General features: G+C 42.2%; 1 protein-coding gene across 1 annotated transcript in view; it reads left to right on the top strand.

Moving 5' to 3' along the window:
• The window catches only part of CHPF (chondroitin polymerizing factor), a 36,571-nt gene extending 20,846 nt beyond the window's left edge, over positions 1 to 15,725 (top strand). Inside the window, exons 2-4 of the mRNA XM_063429334.1 lie at positions 951 to 1,515; positions 9,753 to 9,935; positions 12,850 to 15,725. Coding sequence (XP_063285404.1) covers positions 951 to 1,515; positions 9,753 to 9,935; positions 12,850 to 14,109 — 2,008 coding nt within the window. The 3' untranslated portion in view covers positions 14,110 to 15,725. The remainder of the gene's footprint in view (positions 1 to 950; positions 1,516 to 9,752; positions 9,936 to 12,849) is intronic.
• The last annotated feature ends 931 nt before the right edge of the window (positions 15,726 to 16,656 follow it).

The raw sequence follows: 16,656 nt of genomic DNA, 5'->3' as shown, positions 1-16,656 counted from the left end.
TTGTCGCTCACTTCTGAACTTTGTAGATTGCAGGACCTTTTGTACGTGTAGAATTAATTATAAGAAGGGCTCGGGAATACTACCTGTTGAAATTCATGCTCTATATTTAGAAAGAGCTACAATCAACCATGTCTAAGCTGTTATCAAGGGCCTGGTTACCAGTTGCTACGGAATCTGTTGGCGCCATATAAATGACAATAATAATAATGGGCATCCTCTGACCCAGAGGCGAATCGGGTGGGGGGGGGGGGGGGACAAAACGGGGCAATCTTTGCAGTCGCACTGGTGTTTGTTTTTTGTTTTCCCCCCATCCCCAAATTTTACTCCCTCACACACTCACCCACAGCATGTAACAGAGAAAGCTGCTTTCTGCCTGTTTGAACTCATTACAAGTAATTGGCACTAGACCAGTTCTTTAAATTCTTTACTTTACTCAAAACTGTAGTGCCGCCAAAGAACATAACTGTGCCAAAAAAATGGGCAGTATTTTTTTTTTTTTTAAGTAATTTCTAATGGCACTCTCATTGATGCTCATGATGGGCACTAATTAGCCTGAGATTTCACATTATGTATAATTTTTCTTCGATAAAGTAATTTAACTTTGGAAACCACTGGATTTAGTATTTCAAATTGAACTAGATGTGTAATGTGTGTGTCTGTTAAAAAAGTGGATAATTAGTTTTATTGGAGTCAATATAATCTTCCTCTTTGACCTTACTTATAAATAACCATAGTTCAAGATTTCCACAAACCCTTTTTTTTAAATTTCTATCAAAACTAATGAGCTTTACTTATATCCATTTTAATGAGGCATCTCCTCAAAAGCTGTCCTGAAGGTACTTTATCTTCTTGTTTTGTTAAAATGGAGTCGTCTCCATTACTTTCACTAATATGTCCTAAAATATTGTCACATCTCTGTGATTAATTAAATCTGTGGTTTCTTGTTCTAGATCTCGATACATAAGCACAGAACTTGGAATCAGAGATCGTCTCTTTGTTGGGGTCCTCACATCAAAGACCACCCTCAACACTCTTGCAGTTGCAGTAAATAAGACTCTTGGTCATCGGCTAGAGAAGCTAGTCTATTTCACGGGCATGCGAGGACGGAAGCTTCCACATGGCATGTCGGTGGTTACCCATGGAGACGACAGGCCGATCTGGAACATGTATCAGACAGTTAAGCATCTGTTGGATCACTACGTTCAAGAATATGACTGGTTTTACCTGGTACAGGATGATACTTATACAGAAGCTCATCGGATTTCCCGTCTGGCAGCACACCTCAGCATAGATTCTGACCTTTACTTGGGTAGACCAGAGGAATTCATTGGAGGGGATACGGAAGGGAGATACTGCTACGGAGGCTTTGGTTATCTGCTCTCCAGAAGCCTTCTGCGGAAGTTGCAGCCACACTTGGAAAACTGTCGCAATGATATCCTGAGCGCGAGACCTGATGAGTGGCTTGGGAGGTGTATCATCGATTACACGCATGTGAACTGTGTGGAGGAACATGAGGTGAGAAACGGGGTCTTCTTTGGATGATATTGGTGTATAACAATAGGTACAGGAAGAAGTTGATTTTCTAACATTTTTGGTTTGTGTTTTGTTTTTTATTTATTTCTGGATTGTTGCTGAACTTATACACATCCCTTTAGTTTGATTCCTGTTAACCTTGTATGTGATGCTTTTTAACAGCTTCTCAAAGAATGTAACACAGGAATTTCAGGATGTGGATTTTTTTTTTTTAAATCTACCTGTCCAAGGGACTAAAGAGGTAGCCCAATCTACTTGTTTTGAGACGAAATAAATATTAATTCAAAAGATGGGGGCCCTTGCCTAGAGTACATTTTCACAAATTAAATCTGGAAAAATGGAGGCAAAGATATCTGATCACGAAATATTCTCTGGCTATAGTTAGAACATGGGTATTTTTTTTGTTTAAAATCAAGGTTTTGTGAATTACCCTTGGTGTAGACTCTCACTTTATCATAGTGTATGTGCTGTTGGTATGTAGAGGTGGTGGTTGCTGCCTGTGTGTGTGTGTGTGTGCTACCTGTATGTAGAGTGTGTTTGTGTGCTGCCTGTGTGTGATTTGTGTGGCACACATACAGTGTGTGTTGGCTGTATTTTTATTTATTTATTTTTTTAAAGTAATGTGATTCAGATTTGTATGCTCTACAATTTGAGTTTTATGCAAACATAAGTAATGCTTATAATATATACGAATGTAAATAATATAATTAACGTATATTAATCTACATGTGTATGTATATAGGCATAATACTCTAAAAATGTAATTATAAATTGTTTAGTCAAACCTTGTCTTCACTAACACACAGTCATCCTGACACGCATACCCACAAACACATATTCTCTGACCCACACACTCTATTCACTCACACAAACTAACACATGCTGACCCACATACTATATTATTATTATTATTATTTATATAGAGCCAGCTTATTATTATTATTATTGGTATTTATATAGCGCTAGCTTATTCCGTAGCGCTTTACAATAAAAGGGGAATTTACCAAATGAGAATAACAAAATGTAACAGGAACAATAGGTAGTTCAGGACCCTGCTCAAAAGAGCTTACAGTTTATAGTCACAATCAGGGCCGGCCTTTGGCATTTAGACGCCCTGTGCGAAAAATCTTCACCGCGCCCCTCCCCCCCCCCCCCCCCCCCCGTCAACCATGTATGCTGTAATGTTTGTGTTGTCTGTGTATGTGATAGTAGGTGTGATGACTGTGTGTGATATGTATGCTATGTGTGATATTTGTAATGGGTGTATTAACAGTGTGTGATATGCGTGTATTGGTTGTATGTGACACACACACAGGAAGACATACACACACACACACACACACACACACAGGAAGACATACACACACACACACACACACACAGGCAGACAGTCAGTCAGTCATAGACACAGAAAGTAATACACACAGACACACACACAGAGGCAGACCGTCATACACACACACACACAGACAGTAATACACACACACAGACAGTAATACACACAGGCAGACAGTAATACACACAGGCAGACAGTCAGACACACAGACACACAGAGGCAGACAGTCTCTCACACACACACACACAGACAGTAATACACACAGGCAGACAGTCATACACACAGACACACACAGGCAGACAGTCAGACACACAGAGGCAGACAGTCATACACACACACACACACACAGACAGTAATACACACAGGCAGACAGTCATACATACACACACAGACAGTAATACACACAGGCAGACAGTCATACATACACACACAGACAGTAATACACACAGGCAGACAGTCAAACACACACAGGCAGACAGTCAAACACACACAGGCAGACAGTCAAACACACACAGGCAGACAGTCAAACACACACAGGCAGACAGTCAAACACACACAGGCAGACAGTCAAACACACACAGGCAGACAGTCAAACACACACAGGCAGACAGTCAAACACACACAGGCAGACAGTCAAACACACACAGGCAGACAGTCAAACACACACAGGCAGACAGTCAAACACACACAGGCAGACAGTCAAACACACACAGGCAGACAGTCAAACACACACAGGCAGACAGTCAAACACACACAGGCAGACAGTCAAACACACACAGGCAGACAGTCAAACACACACAGGCAGACAGTCAAACACACACAGGCAGACAGTCAAACACACACAGGCAGACAGTCAAACACACACAGGCAGACAGTCAAACACACACAGGCAGACAGTCAAACACACACAGGCAGACAGTCAAACACACACAGGCAGACAGTCAAACACACACAGGCAGACAGTCAAACACACACAGGCAGACAGTCAAACACACACAGGCAGACAGTCAAACACACACAGGCAGACAGTCAAACACACACAGGCAGACAGTCAAACACACACAGGCAGACAGTCAAACACACACACAGTCAAACACACACACAGTCAAACACATACACAGTCAAACACACACACAGTCAAACACACACACAGTCAAACACACACACAGTCAAACACACACACAGTCAAACACACACACAGTCAAACACACACACAGTCAAACACACACACAGTCAAACACACACACAGTCAAACACACACACAGTCAAACACACACACAGTCAAACACACACACAGTCAAACACACACACAGTCAAACACACACACAGTCACACACACACACAGTCAAACACACACACAGTCAAACACACACACAGTCACACACACACAGTCACACACACACACAGTCACACACACACACAGTCACACACACACACAGTCACACACACACACAGTCACACACACACACAGTCACACACACACACAGTCACACACACACACAGTCACACACACACACAGTCACACACACAGTCACACACACAGTCACACACACACACAGTCACACACACACAGTCAAACACACACACACAGTCAAACACACACACACAGTCAAACACACACACACAGTCACACACACACACAGTCAAACACACACACAGTCACACACACACACAGTCACACACACACACAGTCACACACACACACAGTCACACACACACACAGTCACACACACACACACACAGTCACACACACACACACACACACAGTCACACACACACACAGTCACACACACACACAGTCACACACACACACAGTCACACACACACACAGTCACACACACACACAGTCACACACACACACAGTCACACACACACACAGTCACACACACACACAGTCACACACACACACAGTCACACACACACACACACAGTCACACACACACACACACACACACACAGTCAAACACACACACACACACACACAGTCAAACACACACACACAGTCAAACACACACACACACACACACACAGTCAAACACACACACACACACACACACACAGTCAAACACACACACACACAGTCAAACACACACACACACAGTCAAACACACACACACACAGTCAAACACACACACACACAGTCAAACACACACACACACAGTCAAACACACACACACACAGTCAAACACACACACACACACACAGTCAAACTCACCTGACAATCACACAGTTACCTGTGGAGTTCATTGTTCAGGCAGTGCAGCTCCAGGTGACTGTTTGGTGGGGAAGCAGGGACTCCTTCCTGCTTCCCCTGCAGCAGTTTTCCGGTGCTTTTAGCTCCGCCGCACGGTAAGCTCCGCCCCCGCCGGAAATGTTAAATTTTTTTTTTTTTTAAATCCCGGCCGGCTGTGCGGCCGCACGGCGCCCCCTGCTCCATGGCGCCCTGTGCGGCCGCACAGCTCGCACACCCCTAAGGCCGGCCCTGGTCACAATGCATCTTTCACATTATCAGCAGCCTACATGGTCCTGCAGTCGGTCTGCAACTTGTCCCCTTCACTATTCTTCCCTCCATGCACAAAGTGCCGGCTGCCAGGATATGATGCCATGCTGTATCCCAGCAGCCATAAGCTCTGTGCATCTGGAGGAATGACTGCTGCTCCTTGCACCTACTCATGCCTGGTGGTCTATGGCAGCCCCAAGATTGGCTCTAGGTGAAGATGGATAGTCCTTCCACCTCACAAATACATTGTTTTTATCAGCCACATAGAAATATTCTAGGAGTCTGTATTTAGATCTAGAATGTGTTATTCGATACATGTTGTTTATCTTCTTAGACACTGTGTGCTGTACATATTTACGTTTTCTTTCATTGTAGCCCATTCAGCACTAAAAGTTTTAAGTATATTTTGCGTCCTGAACTCATAGAAGGGGTATTGCTATGTGGGCTGTCGGTCATCGGAGATGATGATGATGATGGACAAAGATCTGCAAAATAAGATTAAGTTCTGTTCAGAAACTTCACTTAGAATGAATTACTTGGTTGAGCTATAGTTGAGATGAACTCTGACATTTTATACGGAATGTTACGTATTTGCTACCAGATTCCAGTTTTGTTGTACAGTCTGAAGGAATGCAGAGGAATGGAACTGTAAACTGTGCATTCTTGTATTCTGGCAGAACCAGTTTTTGTTCCAGTTACTGTCCATGTCTCCACCTCTTGAAGGTTATTTTACCAACCTCTACCCCTGTACTGCCTTCCTTGGCTTCTTTTACTCTGTCCTCTCATCTGGAACCTTTTTTAACCCCCTCCTCCTTTACCCATTTCATCTTTTTTTTACAAATCTTTACCTGATTTACATATTTATTTATTTTTTCCATTCTATTTTCTAGTTGTCCCTCTGCACTCCAGCAGGTTACCCGTCCCCACCTCTTCCCCATGTTCTTTTTACCATAGTACCCTTCTTGTTAGGAAGACTTTCTGGTAATCTAGCATAGGGAGTGAAATCAATGCTTCTACCTGGACAGATTATAATTCTTTCTCAGTAGCTGTGCTCTGTCACATTAGACAGACTTTGTAAAAGTGTAGTTTTGCCCAGTTTTGGTGCATTATACCAGAACTGTGTTGCTGAAAGCATGTAGGACTATGTACTATAATGAAAATTCAAAGTGAATTTCAAATTTAAGGCCAGAGTAGTTGAGCTGGAAGCATATCTGATTTAGAGAATTATACTGTTCTGCCCTTAAAGGAACACTATAGGGTCAGGAATGCAAATATGTATTCCTGACTCCATAATGTTAAACTAACTATTTAGCCCTCTTTTGCCCCCCTTAAAGCTAGTAAAAACTCTCCTTTTTTCCAGCGCTTGCTCTGTCCCCGATTTTGTCTACTTGGTTGACCTCAGATTTGAGGACCTTAGCAAAGCACAATACTTTACCATAGATCGTCAATTCAGATGATCTCGGTTAAGGAGGTGGACAGGGAGTGGAGCCAAATGCCGTCCTGTCCTATCAGCATCTTCTCATAAAGCTTCATTAAACCAATGTATCTCTATTGAAAAAAAAATTCAGCTTCTGAGGAGTGGTCACTAAAGGTGAAAAGGCAGTGTTTACATTAAAAAGCATACAGAGACCACCAAATGGCATATCACTCCCCAGCACATCCCCCGCTGCCCCCTAGGTAAGGGGCACACAGTGTGGTTGCAGATCTCTTCACCGCCACATTATATAGGGTGCACATGCTCACGTTATTCACGATAAGCTACCACCTCCACAACCTGAAATCAGCATGATATTTTATACATGACAAAGTGCCTGCAACCCGCATCCCAGAGCATAAGCATGTACCACCTTAGGGCACAGGTCATAGGCATTGCACATAGGGACCGCAATCAGCTCAAAACACAAGCAGAAGCTCGTAATTGTGCAACCTCTCTCTTGCAGTCCCCAAACGAAGTTGAAGCATGTACCATTCAAAAATGTTATGCTGTTAAAAATAATTGCCCTCCAAGTTCTCAGAGTAATGTTCTACTCACTGTTATACATGTAATTGAAATGCCTTTTTTATTTTTTATTTGCTGATTACTCATTGGAATGGTGTAAAATCAAAGCATCTTGAAAAACAAAGGATTAAAAAAAAAAGCATACAGGGACTGTCTATGATCACCAGAACAACTACATTAAGCTGTAGTTTTTCTGGTGACTTGTGTCCGTTTAAATTTGAAATTCATCTTGAATTAAACCAAAGTTTGCCTTTTAATATTGCTCACATGCTAAAAGTCCATATTCCATATGGATAAATTACCTTTACCTTTTGTGTACGTTTAGCCACTTCCTGTCGATTATAAATCATCACGAATAGTAGTATCTATTGACACGGGTAGGTCATTGTATGTATGTGTAAAAATATATAATTCTTATTGATTTAACATGAACTGTTGATTGTGATTAATAGATCAATATTTCCACCATTGATTAGCTCTGTTTAAAAATCTCTTTAATCCAAAATCCACATGCTCACTGCAGGTTTTTTTTTTTTTTTTAATCCTACCATTACTGAAACTTTCATCTTTACCCGTCCAGGATCGGTTTATAAAAAGATAGTGAATCCACAGATTTAAGCTGCATGGATTTGAATAATTTTACAAACCCATATGAGAAAGGTACTAGAAGAAGGTGATACAAGTAATGAACTAGATACAGATCGATCTGAGCCGGTACAGGAGTACGTGCACTTCTACAAATGTACTGGAGCCTTACTTGCTGCATAAGAAGTAGGATGCTGTTCCATCACCTTTTGTGCCTCTGAGAGCTCTTGGTCGAGAATCGGCATTTAAAAGCCCAGCATTGTGTGTCCTGTTCATGGCTTGGAGACCGTTTGGGTGACTCATGCTGTATAAAATGCCATTATTGTTTTAAACCTGACCTCGAAGCCCAAGCAGTGACTTTCTATGCCTGTCCTGTATTTCTCTACATCTGTCTCTCAGACAAGAAGCACATTCTTGAGAATTTTTAAACCAACTTGTCTCTGCTTTAGACAGCTCCATTGCTAAACACAGATCTGCACACATCAGTCAAGCCATAAGACTTTTTCAAACAGAGATCTCACATTTGCTAAACACCGGCCTGCACACGCTGCAAGCACTGCAATGTATTGACTATCCACTGATTTCCAGGTGGGAAGGGGTTTTCAATCACCTTTTATCCAACCATAACTCTGTTGGTTTCTGCTCCGCAAGTAACAGCAAGCCTTAATAGCAAGCCAGTAAGTTAGATGCTGATGATTTGCATTCACAGCAAAACTATCACAGTGGTTCCCTTTCTTTGCATCTCTTCCTGAGTTGTTTCAATGCTGATGTATACAGCAACCATATACTACAAGGAATACATGTATAAAGCTGAATTTGAGGCAAAATGGTGATTCTTTGTTGAATTCCCTTTTCATATGCCCACCCAGAATCCCTTGCAGTAGTAACTGTGAGATTTCTGTCGGAAAAGCAAGTCTTATGGCTGGTGGAATATTACCCCACCATAACTTTTTTATTTTTTTTCTAGGTGTGGAAGGGGGTGGTTGTGTGTGTGTGTCTGTGTGTGTGTGTGTGTGTGTGTGTCTGTACTAGTCCTATTTTGGTAAAGCTTACAGACCCAGGGATATCCTGAGCATGTAACAAAGTCAAGAAGGATACATAGGCCAGCTGGCTTTCATCTACCATCAGACATCCTTGCATGTTAAGTGCAACAGTCATTTTAAAAACCTTTTTATTTTTTGTCTTTGCGTATGCTTACTTTCGCGATCCAGAGCTATCCATTGTCACAAAGTGACCTGCGCGATATCTTTCTTTCCAAAATTGCTGCGGAGTCAAACACGTGCTAGTCGATTAATAGTGAAAGGTCGCCAGTCAATATTTGGGAGCTGTGTGTACCTCATAGCACTAGCACAGGGGTGCCCGAAAAGTAGATCATCACATGATTTAAAACTACAGTTTCCATGTCATTCTAAAGACTCACAAAGCATCATGGAAGTTGTAGTTTTAAAACATCTGGGGAGTTGCCTTTTGGGCACCCCTGTTCTAGAGGATCCTTTATGAATGGTGCAGTGGTCGTCCTGCTCTCTTGTGATTGATAGAACCCGTTTAAAAGGTTATGAAAAGCGGTACGTTTGGGTTTTTGGGGTAGGATGTGACCCTTTTGTCATAATAGTAATATTCTTGTTCTTCAGTTTAAAGATGAAGAGGTAGAATTGGGATTATTTTTAAAGTAACAGTTATGCACTAATTGTGACATATGAACAGGGTGTGTGACTCATTCTATTTATTTGCCTCAATTGAAAGATGTACAAAGTGTGATTACTTCTTTCCAATAACGGTTTCCCCCCCTCTTGTCGCAGGGAATAAGATACCGTTATTTCGAGTTGGGTAAGAATGTGGACCCCGAGAGAGAGAATAACCCCATGTTTAAGAATGCCTTTACGGCTCACCCAGTGCTGGATCCTGTGCAGATGTATCGTCTTCACAAACACTTCGCCCATCTAGAGTTGGAACGAACTTACCTAGAAATCGAGCAGCTACAGGTATGTTGTTGGGCTCAACTAGATGTTTGCAGCCTTTTTAAATATTGATCAATGGTTTCAGCAGTAGAAATGCAGAAGCGGGTCAGTAAGAAAGGCCCTCTAGCTATTATTGCCATCTGACTGTCTGAGAGATTCAAATTCAAATTTTTCATAATTCTCAAAGAATAGCACCCATCTGACCCATCATGGACTTGTTTGCTTCATTCTCTTCCTGAACTGATGAACTGTTTAATACGCCTGAGCCGAATCCTTCATTGTAAACATTGCATGTACATGGACGTAAACCAAGACTTTGTGCAGATTCAGTGCTGCCCCCCAGTGTTCATTTGAAGAAACAATAATCTTTTTTTTAACACATCTGCTTGATTGCGGCCATTGGGTTTCACTCTCTTCCCTAGCTGCCTTTTACTGCAGTTTCACTTGTAGAGCAACTTATTCTCTACATTTTATTTCACCAGTTTGTCTCTAGTTAGGGTGCACAGGTGCATTTAACTTGATTCTTGCATTCTAGTGTGTGACTCTATTCCAGCCCCCAACCCCCCACATATACCCAATCCCCCCTTTATCCATTACAGAACCTATACCATGCGCACACACCCTGCAGCCTCTATATGCCGTTCATGTAGCCCCCGTCTTCTATACACACTGCAGTCCCCATATCCCACTGACACTCACTATAGCCTATATACTACCACACACTACACCAAACAGCCGTTTCCACTCACATATTACACTGCAAATGGCCCTATCCACACACAACCCCACAAAGCAACCTCACTCTATGCACGCAATTTCACAAGTGATATACCTACACATGCGATATTGTATACATCCTCCTTACACACAATTATTATAATTACTTGTATAGCTCCAACATATACTGCAGTGCTGTACAAGACAAAATATAATTTCTATCACAGCACATTTGACTTAAAGGGACACTATAGTCACCTGAACAACTTCAGCTTAATGCTACAGCTCCCTGACACCTTTTTCTTGTAAGCACTGTATTTTCATAGAAAATGCAGTGTTTACATTGGAAGCTTGGAACTCCTAGTTGCAGTCAATCAGTAGGTGGATATGGATAGTGGGTGAGGGTGGATATGGAGGATGGGAGTGGGTGGATATGGAGGATGGGAGTGGGTGGATATGGAGGATGGGAGTGGGTGGATATGGAGGATGGGAGTGGGTGGATATGGAGGATGGGAGTGGGTGGATATGGAGGATGGGAGTGGGTGGATATGGAGGATGGGAGTGGGTGGATATGGAGGATGGGAGTGGGTGGATATGGAGGATGGGAGTGGGTGGATATGGAGGATGGGAGTGGGTGGATATGGAGGATGGGAGTGGGTGGATATGGAGGATGGGAGTGGGTGGATATGGAGGATGGGAGTGGGTGGATATGGAGGATGGGAGTGGGTGGATATGGAGGATGGGAGTGGGTGGATATGGAGGATGGGAGTGGGTGGATATGGAGGATGGGAGTGGGTGGATATGGAGGATGGGAGTGGGTGGATATGGAGGATGGGAGTGGGTGGATATGGAGGATGGGAGTGGGTGGATATGGAGGATGGGAGTGGGTGGATATGGAGGATGGGAGTGGGTGGATATGGAGGATGGGAGTGGGTGGATATGGAGGATGGGAGTGGGTGGATATGGAGGATGGGAGTGGGTGGATATGGATGGAGAACGTGTGTGTATGTCTAATTATTTACTACTTGTGTGTTTGCATAGAAACACTATATATAGAGAGATCTCTATATATAGTGTTTCTATGCAAACACAGTTTGGCTGAGGAGGGGGGCGGGTATCAGTCAGACAGCTCAGCTCGCAAATGCACATGCGCGGTTGAGCGCTGAGTTTCTTCATAGGGCGGCATTCAATGCCGCTCTATGAAGAATGCGATTGGTGCAGCGCGAAACCGCGCATGCGCACCACATCGCAATGACGCTTCTCAAGGAGAAGCGTCCTATTGGGCCCTGCAATTTCGTCATTTTGATTAAAAAGGGGGTGTGGCCCCTCGGATTTACTTTTTTTTTTTTTTTTTTATGGCAAGTTCATATAAAAGCAAGAAATAAGGCTGGACCTGTCTTTCTTGCTTTTATATGTTGATTATAGTGTCCTTTTAACTTGATTCTTGCATTCTAGTGTGTGCACTAGCACATGTTACATGTTTAGGGTGTTTTGTAAGATATATTAGGAATTATTATTATTATTGAATATTATTTTTAGGAAGGTTTTGTTTATTTGCCACCCACATTCCATACTTTATCTGAGGCATAACCTAGCTGTAAAATGGGAACTCCAATGATCCCACTGACAGCTGCTTCTATTTTTTATTTTTTTTATTTTTACATTAAAAAAAAAATTCCACCTCAATTTTTTTTACCCTTTAAAATCTGTGATAGCCATTACAAAAAAGTATTCCCTGAAATCCAGTGCCTGGCAATGCATCACACACCCTCCTGACTCATGGCATCTGTGGCCTTTGATTGGATGATTTAACAGTCTCGCAGTGCATGTCCACAATCTGAGCCAAGGAGATGGAGTGGGGTGGGAAAAAAATTAAAATAAATAACTCTGTTTATTGGCAGAAGTGAGTGCTGCAGACAAGGAGGAAAGGAACGTCCACGCGTTACTTGCAAGCTCTGTTCCCAGCATGCAGCACTCGCAGATGACTGATGTAAAATATGCATTGAATTGATGTTTGGCAGTCTGGAACAGAGTTCCAGGCTGCCTAACTCACATGTGCTGAGAATGTAACCAGCCCCCGGCACAGAAATGCTGCACATACTGCTACCATGACCACTTCTATTTAAAAGGTTACTCCAACCAGCACGACCACTTCTGCTTTAAGAACTAATGTTTAGCCTGCACTGATTTCCATCCTGAATAATGCTCTTTGTTTTCACAGAGGGAGATTCAAAATGCCAGCAGCCAGTCCATTGATGAGGAGAAATCCGCAGTCTGGCCACTAGGAATCCACCCTCCTTTCAAACCACAGACTCGTTTTGAGGTCTTACGGTATGATTACTTCACAGAGGACCAAACGTTTTCATGTGCTGACAGCTCCCCCAAGTGTGAACTGATTGGAGCTGATCTTGCTGATGTATCTGATGTTATCAGCACCGCCGTTGATGAACTGAATCGCAAGTACCAGCCTGTGCTTCATGTGCGCAAACAGCAGCTCCTGAATGGCTACCGACGCTTCGACCCCACGCGTGGTATGGAATATACATTAGATCTCCAGCTAGAACTGGTAACTCAAAAGGGCCATAGCCGCTCCATAACCAAGAGGGTACACCTTGTGCGTCCTCTGAGTGAGGTGGAAATCATTCCAATGCCATATGTAACGGAAGCAAGTCGAATCAACATCATTCTCCCTCTGACTGCCCAAGACAGAGAATATGCCTCTCGTTTCCTCCAAGCATTCATTGATATTCAAGGCAACGAAAACTCTCTTCTTACGCTCCTTTTTATCTATGATCCTTTCCAGGCTCAGCAGGTTAGCCAAAATGACATTTTCAGCCAAGTAAAGAGTCAGATTGCTGAATATGAGCGCAAGTACCACGACCTAAAGATCCCATGGATCAGCGTTAAGACTGATGCACCTTCCCAAATCCGACTTATGGACATTATCTCCAAAAAGCATCCGGTGGACACATTATTCTTCCTTGCCGGGGTGGGTAGCCATGTTAACACAGACTTCCTGAATCGATGCCGCATGAATACGATCAACAACTGGCAGGTATTTTTCCCCATACACTTCCAAGGTTATAATCCTGAGGTATCGGAGCATGGACAGCAGTCCCCTCCAGCCACTCTGGAGTTGGTGAAAGATGCTGGCCGCTTTGACAGAGATGTTTTTGAGGAGGCCTGCTTCTACAACGCAGACTACATGGCAGCCCGAACAAAGATGGCAGCAGATGCACAGGAAAACGAGGAAATCTTGGAAATGCTCGACATCTATGAGATGTTTATCCGCTACTCAGGACTACACGTCTTCCGAGCAATAGAGCCTGCACTTCTGCAGCATTATCGTTCTCGGGCGTGTAACCCTCGACTGAGTGAGGAGATTTACCACCGCTGTGTGCAGAGCAACCTAGAAGGATTGGGCTCACGCTCCCAGCTTGCTGTGCTGCTTTTTGAGCAGGAGCAGGGAAATAGCACTTGACCGAAACTTCCTCAGTCCCAGCTTGGTGATGGAGACCTTAAGACATTCCTAAACATATCAGTATGTTGCTATGGACTAATGGGACTTCAATAAGCCCTTTCAAAATAGCCAGTGCTCCAGCACATGTGATTTACATGAAGCTCTATAAACTGGGAAATTTTAAATCTGACGTGAGGGAACATTCCCTCCAATAGTGACTGCCTGCAGCATTGCAATTCTTTTATGTCTGTGTATTGTATTGTGTGTTTGAATCTGGCGTAGCCCTGTACTGTGTGAAAATGTTGACTACGGTACTTGCTGTTTTTTTTTGTTTTTTTTATCTACACATCAGATTTATGACCAGTGATGACTTATGTAATATGCCAAAGGATTCAGGGTCAAAGTTGTAGGGATATATCTATCACATTTTATTTATTTTGTTTTTGGTCGGGGGTCACATTATTTCCTTTTTCTTTAAATTGGTTATCATGCAATGTAGCCTATTTAGTCTCAGTGTCTAGTAATGTCACTTTGATTCCCTTCTCTTGTTTTTCCTTATTTTTTGTCACTGTTCCCCATGTGCAGGTTACATTGTGCTTAAAGGTCAAATCTGTACCTTGTGCTTGTTGCTTTTCCATTGAGAACAAAAGTGCAATGCACTCCCTGTGCAGGAAGCAAATGTAAAATGGTATGTCCGGAATCTGAGTCCAGGTCCACAAATTATCACACCTTTACACTCCAGGTATCCAGATTAGACAAAAACGGCACTGCCAATCATGTACAAACTAAATTATGTCACTCCAATAATGTGTTAATTTATATCACCAGTAAAATAACTCCATGGAAGGGACTCCAGCTAATATTACTCAAAGCATAATTTTGAACTGGGTAATAAAATCTAGAACCCAGAAGCTAGCAATAAGTTAAGTGTATTTTTCTGGTTTAATAAGTTATAACTGTTTTTGGGAGGTATACAAAATGTGGATAATTACGTCATGCATTTAATCTGTATTCAGTGTGTCTGCGCAGAAAAGGTACTTTATGGTTTGTTAGTTTTGTTTTTAAAGACCGAGCGCTGTTAACCTTTTCTTCTTCAACAGACCACTCTGCGTCGGTGGTTCTGAAGCAAGAAGTGACATTCATTGTACGGTCCTTTAACCTGTTTGGGTGGCAGAGAATTGTGCAATACCTTTTCAGAGCAATGCAACGTCCCACCGTATCTGGAGCCCACTACCAGATTTTCTCTCTTTTTTTTTTTAGGAGTGTGAGCGCATGTCGTACTGCTAACTTGTTCTGTTGTCAAACTTGAATTTTTATTTTTTTATTGACCATTTCCATTACCTGTTTATAATCTCTTCAATGGCTGAGACTCGCGGCAGTATCCAGCTTTCTAGGGTAGATATTGCGGTTCTCTGTACCAATGCAGAGGTTAATACTAAACAAGTTGTATGGATTTCACACTGGGGATGGGAGGAGGTGCATTAACTTAAAAAATGAAGTATCTTTTTGTATGATTAATCTGTAAACACCACCGGCGCCTCTTGAAAGCAATCATTTTTATATTATAGATCTATTTAATTTTTTTTTTTGTCATTTGATTTTAAATATTCTACTTTAATAAAAATGCAAGAAACCTGTTTTTTGCTTTCTTTTTTCAAGTTCTGTGTTGCTATTGACAGATATGTAAATGTGTAACAAAATTATTAAACTAGCAAAATATATTTTACCTTGCTCCACCTTTGGCCCAATCAGCCGTAAAAACGTATATTTATTTCCACCCCACTTTTTAGATTCTTGTCCCTGAATTGCTTATGTCCTATTAAAATATGTGAAAAACGTTCAGGGATTGCATAAAAATCTACATGTCCACACACAAACAAACCCCACACATTTTTGTCTACATGTTTTAAGACCGACTAGAGCACAATATTTTGTTTTGTTTGCGACTGAATTGTACATTGTCAAAATGCAAAGTGAATTCAGTTTGAATGTGATCTATTGGCTTACAACAGCCAAATTTGCTAAAAGTCAGCTGTTTTCAGATGATGTCGGACTTAATCTGTTCTGTAAGCTAGTAGAAAGTTTTACACGGTTTTAGTGGATATGATTGGCTGAGTTTTGACATCCCATAACCTGGCGCCCCAATTCGGTGGAGGTTGATGATTCTAAACCGGGATCGTCTCTCTTCTGCCCCCCACCTATACAAAAAATATAGGTGAGTTTTATTCCAGGTAACTCTTAACAAAAATATTAATTGTTCTTGGGATCACATCCAATATATGGGTTACTTGGATTGCACGATTTGTATTGAATAGAAAGTCCTTTGCTCCCAGCTTTCACATCTCACAGTAAGGTGAGCTTATTAGATTTCTTCTGCAGGCGGTCATATTATGTGTATACAGCAGCAACATATTCTGCAGCGATTTACCATTCTAGAAAGATCTTGCTCAAACAAGCTTACAATCTATGATTTGTGATTGCGTTGGGTGTCTTGCCAGGGACACTTACTGGTGATGAGATTTAAATGGGATACCCAGTTATGAGAATGTGATGTTACCACTGCCCTAA

This window comes from Pelobates fuscus, chromosome 8 (assembly GCF_036172605.1).
Source record: "Pelobates fuscus isolate aPelFus1 chromosome 8, aPelFus1.pri, whole genome shotgun sequence".
Classification (NCBI taxonomy): domain Eukaryota; kingdom Metazoa; phylum Chordata; class Amphibia; order Anura; family Pelobatidae; genus Pelobates; species Pelobates fuscus.
The sequence above is the reverse complement of the archived record's forward strand: the minus strand, read 5'-3'. Positions and strand labels throughout refer to the sequence as shown.